Below are 9,565 nucleotides of genomic sequence, written 5' to 3'. Positions count from 1 at the left end.
TACCTCATTTTTCCTCTGTGTATTTCCTTCTTAGTAATCTTCTGTTGTTCTTTAAAAGCTTCCCAGTCCTCCGTTTTCCCACTTATCTTTGCTATGTTATACTTTTTTTCTTTTAACTTTATATGTTTCTTAACTTCCCTCGTCAGCCACGGCCACCCCTGCCTCCTCCTAGGATCTTTCTTCCTTTTTGGAATGCACTGATCCTGCATCTTCTGCATTATACACAGAATTATCTGCCATTGTTCCTCCACTGTCATCCCTGCTCAGGTATTGCACCATTGAACTTTGGCCAGCTCCTCCCTCATAACTCCTTTATTCAACAGCACTTCCAATTGTACCCTCTCCCTCTCAAATTGCAGATTGAAGTTTATTGTATTATGGTCACTACTTCCCAATGGCTCCTTCACTTCGAGGTCCCTGATCAATTCTGGTTTGTTGCACAATACCAGATCCAGAATTGTCTTCTCCCTGGTAGGTTCCAGCACCAGCTGTTCTAAGAATCCATCTGTGAGGCACTCCACTAAGTCTCTTTCTTGAGGTCCAATACCATCCTGATTCTCCCAGTCTACCTGCATGTTGAAATCCCCCATAACAACTGTAGTAACATCTTTGCGACAGGCCAATTTCAGCTCCTGATTCAACTTACATCCGACATCCAGACTACTGTTTGGGGGCCTGTAGATAACTCCCAAGAGGGTCTTTTTACCCTTAGAATTTCTCAGCTCTATCCACACTGACTCTACATCCCCTGATTTAGGTCCCGCCGCGCAAGGGACAGAATATCATCCCTTACCAACATGGCCACCCCACCCCCTCTGCCCGTTTTGAACTCCTAAGTCTCTTGGTGCTTTAGATTTCCATAGCCTTTCCCCATTTAGAAAGTACTCTATGCTTCTATCCTTCCTTCTGAAGTGCATAACCTTACACATTCCCACATTGTATCCCATCTGCCACTTCTTTGCCCACTCTCTTAGCCTGTCCCAATGGTTTTGTAGCCTCCCTGCTTCCTCAACACGACCTGTCCCACCACCTAGCTTTATACCATCTGCAAACTTCACAACAATAACCTCAGTTCCTTTTTCAAAATCTTTAGTGTATAATGTGAACATTTGAGGTCCCAACATGTCCCCACCTGCAATCCTGAAAAAGCCCCTGTTATCCCCACTCTCTGCCTTCTGCCTGTCAGCCAATCCTCTATCTGTGCTAGTACCTTGCTCCTAACACTATGGGCTGTTATCTTATTCAGCAGCCTCCTGTGCTGTACCTGGTCAAAAACCTTCCGGAAATCAAAATATAATCACATCCACTGTTCCCAGCTTGGAATGGAGGCAGGTACCTCCTCTGCCTATTCCCATATAGATCACATCCTTGGCCTAACCTGCTTGTTAACTCCTCAAAGAATTCTAACAGATTTGTCAGGCATGACGTCTCTTTGATGAAACCATGCTGACTCAGCACTATTGTACCTTGCACTTCCAGGTACTCTGCAATCTCATCTGTTATGAAGCAGGATTAGATCCCTCCTCTCCCTGATAACTAAAACCGTAAGACCCAGAGAGGCTCGCCTTGCCTCGTAATCTGTTAAAAGATGTATGCCAAGGGGTAGAAACCCCCCCCCAGATCTGTTATAAGGGAGTGGATAAATAAAATGAAATCCTTCCACTCACTCCATAACCAAATAGTAACAATTTATTTGTCTAACTCCAACAGTGAACAAATTAACAGAACCACTAACACCTCGAACAATCCCCCTCTAACTACTAACTGTTCCCTGATAAAACAAAATCCAAATGGTATGCTGTTTCAAGAAATACAAGTCCCACTGAGATAACAGAACAATAGAATTTAGTCTCTCAAACTTACAGCTTGGTTATGTCTTCCAGAATGCTGCACGCCCGCTCCACTGATTTTCTTTCAGAAACACCTCCTCCTTCGAATTCTTGTGTCAGTTCTTCTCTCTGTGAACTTTGCGGTTTGGAATATTATCTAAGAGTGTGGCGGTACCTTTATTAAATAGATGGTGCTTTCTGTGAGAGCTGGAAGTTGTTATATCTTCAAGTGTCAGTTTGCTGTCTCTGACTTTTCAAATGCCCTCATCTTTTATACACTTGACTGATTAATTTCTTTACAATCACATTGGTTCTAGGTAGTCAAAACCATCAGATTTAAATTTAATTGTTTTTTTGATACCTAAGGGTTTGATTCAAATTGATTGGCTAAATTTGAGAAGGTCAGGTTATACATTTGCTCGCTGAGCTGATAGATTTGTTCTTAGACTTTTCATCACCATGCTGGGTAACATCAGTGAGCCTCCAGTGAAGCGCTGGTGTTCTGTCCTGCTGCTATTTCTATGTCTTGGATTGTTGTGGTGGGTGATATCACTACCAGTTCTGTTTCTGAGAGGTTGAGAATTGGGATCCAAATTGTTTGTTATTGGAGTTCAGTTTGAATGCCAGGCCTCTAGGAATTCCCATGTGTGTCTTTGTTTAGCCTATCCCAGGGTAGACGTATTGTCCCAGTCTGTCTTCATCTGTCTGTAGATATCAGTGATAGTTGGTCATGTCTTTTGGTGGCTAGTCAGTGCTCACGTATCCTGGTGGCTAGTTTCCTGCTTGTCTGTCTGATATAATGCTTGTCGCAGTCCTTGCAAGGTATTTTGTATATGACGTTCATTCGGCTGGTTGTTAGTTTGGGGTCCTTTAAATTCATCAGGAGCTGTTTCACTGTCGTGGTAGGCTTGTGGGCTGCCATGATGCCAAGAGGCCGGAATAGTCTAGTTTTCATTTCCGAGATTAGATTAGATTAGATTCCCTACAGTATGGAAACAGGCCCTTCGGCTCAACCAGTCCACACCAACCCTCCGAAGAGTAACCCACCCAGACCCATTTCCCTCTGACTAACGCACCTAACACTACGGACAATTTAACATGGCCAATTCACCTGACCTGCACATCTTTGGATTGTGGGAGGAAACTGGAGCACCCGGAGGAAACCCGCGCAGACACGGGGAGAATGTGCAAACTCCACACAGTCGCCCAAGATGTCTTTGCTGTATGGCATGGTGGCTAGAGTCTCTGGGCGTGTTATGTCTTCATGGTCAGGTCTGCTGTGTAAGAATCAACAGATTGTGCTTATTGGGTATCCGTTGTTCCTGAATATATTGTTGAGGTGTTTTTCCTCGGCTTCTCGTAGTCCCTGGGTGTTGCAGTGTGTTGTGGCTTGTTTAAATAATGTCCTGATACAGCTCCGTTTGTGTGTGTTGGGAGGATTGCTCCTGTAATTGAGAATCTGGTCCTGAGTATCCACCCAGAAATTCCTTAAAACCATCAAAGACACCAAGGTAGAGGACGACAAGGTAATGGTTTCCTTTGACATCATGGTCCTATTCACATCAGTAAACATCAGCCTGGCCAAAGAAACACTGGCATCACTGCGAGACTACCCAAGGGCACAAACATCTGACAGCACCAACTCCATCAGCAAGGACAGCATCCTCAAATTAATAGACCTGTGCCTCACTACCCACTTCACCTTCAACGACTAGACCTACAAACAAATTAACAGGACACCCATGAGATCACCAATATCGGGACTCTGAGCAGGAGCAGTTATGCAGAGCTTAGAACGAACAGCCTTTCCCACCATCCAGCCCAAGCTTTGGGTCCGCTATGTGGATGACAGCTTTGACATCACGAAACACAACAAATTAGAGGAAACCCACAAACACAAAAACAAATCCTTCCTGGTATAAAGTTAACTAGAGAGGGAGAGAACAATATCAGAATCCCCTTCCTCGATGCTGCAGTAGAACAAAAAGCCAATGGAGAACTGCAGACCAGCATCTACAGAAAAGCCCCACACACTGACCAGATACTCAACTACAGGAGCAATCATCCCCGCACCCACAAACGGAGCTGCATCATGCTTGCCTTGTTCTCTCCTTAGATTGTTTCTTCTTCCTTGGGATGAATTTCTGTTGTGGCTCCCAAATTATCTATAACCACCGGTCATTGCTTCTCCACCATCTTCTCTGCTAAGCTTCCAATCAACTCTGGCCAACTCCTCCCTCGTACCTTTACTCAATTATAATACTGTTACATGTGATTCCAGCTCCTCCCTCTCAAACTGCAGTGTGAGTTCTGTCATATTCCGTAGGCCAGTAAGCCAAACATCTGTGGCAGGTACGTTACTTGAGAAGATTCTGAGGGATAAGATATACACGCATTTGGAAAGACAGGGTTTGATTAGGAGTAGTTAGCATGGCTTTGTGAATGGGAGATCATGCCTCATAAATTTGTTAGAGTTCTTTGATGAAGTGACTGGAAGGTTGACGAGGGCAGGGTGGTAGATGTAGTCTATATGGATTTAAATAAGGCCTTTAATAAGGTTCCACATGGTAGGCTGCTCTGGAAGGTTAGATCACGTGGAATCCGGGGAGAGCTGGCAAATTGGATACACCATTAGCTTTACAGTAGGAAGCAGAGGGTAATAGTGGAAGGATGCTTGTCGGACTGCAGGCCTGTGACTAGTGGAGTGCCTCAAGGGTCGGTGCTGGGCCCATTGCTGTTTGTTATCGATATCAGTGATTTGGATGGGAATGTACAAGGCAGGATGACACTAAAATAGGCGGTACCGTGGACAGAGAGGAAGGTTCTCAGAAATTGCAGCAGGACTTTGATCAGCTGGGAAAGTGGGCCGAGAAATGGCAAATGGAGTTTAGTATAGATAGGTGTGAGGTCACGCATTTTTAAAAGTCAACTCAAGGTAGGAGTTTCATGGTGTATGGTAGAGCCTTAAGGAGTGTAGTGGAACAGAGGGACCTTGGAGTTCAGGCGCACGGTTCTCTGAAAGTGGAGTCCCAGGTAGACAGGGCAGTGAAGAAGGTTTTTGGCAAACTGGCCTTCATCAGTCAGGGCACTGACTATAGACGTTGGGAAGTTATGTTGCAGTTATACAGGACAGTGGTGAGGCCAGACTTAGAGTATTGTGTTCAGGTTTGGTCACTTTGCTGTAAGAAGGATGTTATTAAACTGGAAAGAACGCAGAAGGAATTTACAAGGATGTTGCCTGGTCTGAGTTAAAGGGAGAGGTTGGACAAGCCAGGATGTTTTTTGTTAGCATGTAGGAGACTGAGGGAGGACCTTATAGAGGTGTATAAGATCATGAGAGGCATGGATAGGGTGAATGCACTTAGTCTTTTTCCCAGGGTTGGGGAATTAAGGAGTAGAGGAAAGAGGGACAGGTTAGAGGGGAAAGAATAAAAGGGAACCTGAGGGACGACTTGTTTACACAGAGGGTGGTACGCATATGGAATGAGCTGCCAGAGGAAGTGGTTGAGGTGGGTACATTAACAACATTTAAAAGGCATTTGGACAAATACATGGGTAGGAAAGGATTAGAAGGATGTGGGCCAAATGCAGGGAAGTGGGCATGGTGTGGATGGACATTTTGGTCAGTATGGGCCAGTTTGGGCTGAAGGGCCTGGGTCCATGCTGTCGGACTCTATGACTCTATCTATATCACTGCTCTTTAAGGGTTCCTTCACCACAAGCTCCCTAATAAACTCTGCCTCATTACACCATCACATCCAGAATTCCTGTTCCCTAATAGGCTCAACAACAAGTTGCTCCAAAAAAATCATCTCATAGACATTCCATAACTTCTTTTTAAAGAAACGGAAAACCGAAAGAACTGCAGACACTGGAAATCAGAAAGAAGAACGGGCATTGCTGGAAAATCTCTGGCAACGTCTGTGGAGAGAAAGTAGAATTAACATTTCGGGTCCAGTGACTTTCTTCAGAAAGAAGGTTCACTCGACCTGAAACATTAATTCTGCTTTCTCTCCACATACATTTCCAGACCTGCTGAGATTTTCCAGAAATTTCTATTTTTGTGCCACAGATTCCTTTTCTTGGGGTGTGCCATTTACCTGATTTTCCCAGACCGCCGGTATAGTGAAGTCCCCGTGATTACTGCGTGTTTCTATCTTCTGATTTACTTTTTTTAACCAACATTTTGGCTCTTAATGAGCTCTGTGAAGAGTACTGCAAAATTGGCTGGAGTCATTAGAGATTGGGAGGCAGGAAGTTAGAACTTGGTATTTGTGAAATTGGAAAATGCTAAGGGGGGAAAGCATTCCATGGTCCCTTTAAAAGATAGTGCTTTTTTAGTGCTTAGGGATATAAAATGGATGTGTGTGAGCAGCAGCTCGAACATTTGCAATACAGAGAGAGCCCAAACTGAAAAGTTTTATATTGAAAGGCCATACGAGGACAAGCAGCAGTTTTTACCAAGACAACTGGCTTTTGAATTTAGGTGAAAGTGAGGACTGCAGATGCTAGAGAGTCAGAGTTGGAAAGGATGGTGCTGAAAAAGCGCAGCAAGTCAGTCAGCATCCAAGGAGCAGGGGAGCCAATGTTTCAGGCATGAGCCCTTTGTTAGGAATTCCTGATGAAGGTCTTATGCCCGAAACGTCAAGGCTTTTGAATTTAGCCAATCAATTTGAACCAGGCACTTAGATACCAAAAACATATTAAATTTAAATCTGATGGTTTTGACAACATTGGACCAATCATACTGTAAGAAATATTAGTATGTCATCAAGGGTGTAAAAAAGGGGGGCAGTTAGACAAAGACTAGTTAGCTAGCTGTCATTCGCCAGAGCTAACGGCCTTAGCTCTTGACAGAGAGTTGCTGGGTCTCACAGCCTCCTCCCTATCTTAGAGAAAGCAGCAACAAAATAACAATAGTACCAATGACAGAGTAGGCATTCCTGACAGAAAAAACAATGGAGAAGGCACAGAACATTCCGGAAGGCATGTAACCTGGCTGTAATTTTGAGAGAATAAATCCAATTTTTTTTATATGAGTGGAACTTGTATTTACTGGAACAGCACACCATTAGAATCTTGTTTTATTTGGGAATAGTTAGTAGCTGGAAGGGATTTATTTGGTTTGTTAATAGTTTAGTTAATTTGTTCACTGTTAGAGTTAGATAAATAAGTTGTTGCTTGTTCAGTTTAAAGTGAGTGTTTGGGATTTATTTTATGTAACCACTAGAAGTTGCTGAAAAGCAGGTTACACTCCTTGTACACATTAAAGGGCAAGATGTTCCTCTTTGGGTGTTTTGGCTTTCGTTCTCAGAGGCAGGGGGGTCAACCTCCGCTTTATAACAAGAGGAAGCAAAACTTTCTCCACAACGTGAGTTAGAGTACCATGTTCCTCTCTTTGAATATTTGTGGGCTTGCCCGCATCACTTAAAGGGAAATGGATAAAAATGTTTCATATCTCTCATCTATCCTGTGTACCTCCGCTGCACACACAGTAGAAATGTTCACGAAAATATTTTGGCATTTCTAGGAAATGATGTAGGAGCAGTTGTGCCGAATTTGTGGTTGCTTCCTTTTCCTCAGAGTCGGGCTGTATAGATTGTGTTTGGTTCTCTATCGTCCGTCCCTTGGAGCTGACCATTGCACTGACCACTGTGCTTTCTCTTTGCTTTTCTGAAGCTGCTAAATCCTTCAAGGATGCTGGAATCCTCACCTGCTCTGAGATCGGGAATGATCAGCCAATCACTGCTACTGCAGGTTTGATCTTTCACCTTTTACTTTGTGGTTCATTTGTTAAGGAGTGAGTGAAGTCTCCTTCATACGGTGTAACTCAGCAGCAGCAGCAGCAGCAGCAGCAGCAGCCATGTCCCAGCTCAGGAACCGGCAGATGAGGTAACTGATTCCATTCCAAGATGGGGCAGCTCCTATCTTTGACCAATCCTAGTCCAGGACCAGGGGCAGCTCCTGTCCTGGGTCGTTCTGAATCCAAGATGAGGAGCAGACTCCCAGCAAAAATCCTGCATGGGAGGTTTGCACAAAGGTTCAGCTCAGACACCAGGATTAATCCCTGCTTCAGAAGAAGCAATGGGCTGACTTAATTGCCATTTAGTGATTTTGATGGGGATGGTGATCGTGCTGTGTCCCAAATGACTGCTGTGGCTGAAGTCTGAGGAACAACTTAGGGTATTCAGAGGTTGTGAAAGGGGGCTACAGTTTCTTTTTATTGAGTTTCTATTGAGCTCCTGTTAGCTGAGCAAGAATGGAATGTGGATTCTGTGTGTTTGAGTCAGGTGGATGCATATTAACATTGGTGTCACATTGTATAGTGTACAACACTGGTCCCGTTACTTAAGGAAGGGTGTGTTAATGTTGTTGAGAGAATGTTTGCTAGATTTCTACCTGGAATGGGGTGGTTGTCTTGAGGGTAGGTTAAACAGTGTGACATCAAGGAACCTTTGTAAAACTGGAGTCAGTGGAAATCAGGGAAAAATCACTTCACTGTTTAGAATCATACCTGATACATAAGGAAGCTGGTGTGATTGTTGGACGTCAGTCAGCTCAGCTCAGCTCCAGGACATCTCTACAGGAGTTGCTCAGGGTAGTGCCTCAGTCCCAACCCTCTTCAGCTGCTTCATCAATGACCTTCCCTCCATCAGAAGGTCAGAAATGGGGGATGTTCGCAAATGATTGCACAACGTTCAGCATCTTTCACAACTCCTCAGATACTGAAGCAGTCTGTGTTCAAATGTAACAAGGTCTGGTTTGGGCTGACAAGATGCAAGTAATATTCACAGTACGATGTGCAAAAAGGGATAATTTAACCATCACTGAATTCCCTACTATTAACATCCGAGGGAGTATCATTGACCAGAAACTAGCCACATAAACAGTGGCGACAAGAGCAGGTCAGAGGCTGGGAATACTGTGACAATTAACTCACCTCCTGACTCCCCACTTGCTTGGTTGGTTGCAGCTCTAACAACACTCAGGACAAGAAGTTTGACACTCATCAGGACAAAGCAGCCCCTGCTTGATTGGCACCACATCCACAAGCATCCATTCTCTCCACCACCAACACTCAGTAGCAGCAGTGTGTGCTATCTACAAGATAGAGTCATAGAGATGTACAGCACGGAAACAGACCCTTCGGTCCAACACGTCCATGCCGACCAGATATCCCAACTCAATCTAGTCCCACCTGCCAGCACCTGGCCCATATCCCTCCAAACCCTTCCTATTCATATACCCAGCCAGATGCCTTTTAAATGTTGCAATTGTACCAGCCTCCACCACTTCCACTGCCAGCTCATTCCATACACATACCACCCTCTGTGTGAAAACGTTGCCCCTTAGGTTTCTTGTAAATCTTTCCCCTCTCACCCTAAACCTATGCCCTCTAGTTCTGGATGCCCCCAACCCCAGGGAAAAGACTTTGTCTATTTATCCTATCCATGCCCCTCAGAACTTTGTAAACCTCTATAAGGTCACCCCTCAGCCTCCGACGCTCCAGGGAAAACAGCCCCAGCCTATTCAGCCTCTCCCTGTAGCTCAAATCCTCCAACCCTGGCAACATCCTTGTAAATCTTTTCTGAACCCTTTCAAATTTCATAACATCTTTCCGATAGGAAGGAGACCTGAATTGCACACAATATTCCAACAGTGGCCTAATCAATGTCCTGTACAGCCGCAACATGACCTCCCAACTCCTGTACTCAATACTCTGACCAATAAAGGAA

General features: G+C 44.5%; 1 protein-coding gene across 1 annotated transcript in view; it reads left to right on the top strand.

Annotated features, from left to right (window-relative positions):
- The window catches only part of LOC122558020 (ciliogenesis and planar polarity effector 1-like), a 68,184-nt gene that overhangs the window by 25,742 nt on the left and 32,877 nt on the right, over positions 1-9,565 (top strand). The window contains exon 7 of the mRNA XM_043706354.1: positions 7,509-7,586. Coding sequence (XP_043562289.1) covers positions 7,509-7,586 — 78 coding nt within the window. The remainder of the gene's footprint in view (positions 1-7,508; positions 7,587-9,565) is intronic.

This window comes from Chiloscyllium plagiosum, chromosome 16 (genome assembly GCF_004010195.1).
Source record: "Chiloscyllium plagiosum isolate BGI_BamShark_2017 chromosome 16, ASM401019v2, whole genome shotgun sequence".
Lineage (NCBI taxonomy): Eukaryota > Metazoa > Chordata > Chondrichthyes > Orectolobiformes > Hemiscylliidae > Chiloscyllium > Chiloscyllium plagiosum.
The sequence above is the reverse complement of the archived record's forward strand: the minus strand, read 5'-3'. Positions and strand labels throughout refer to the sequence as shown.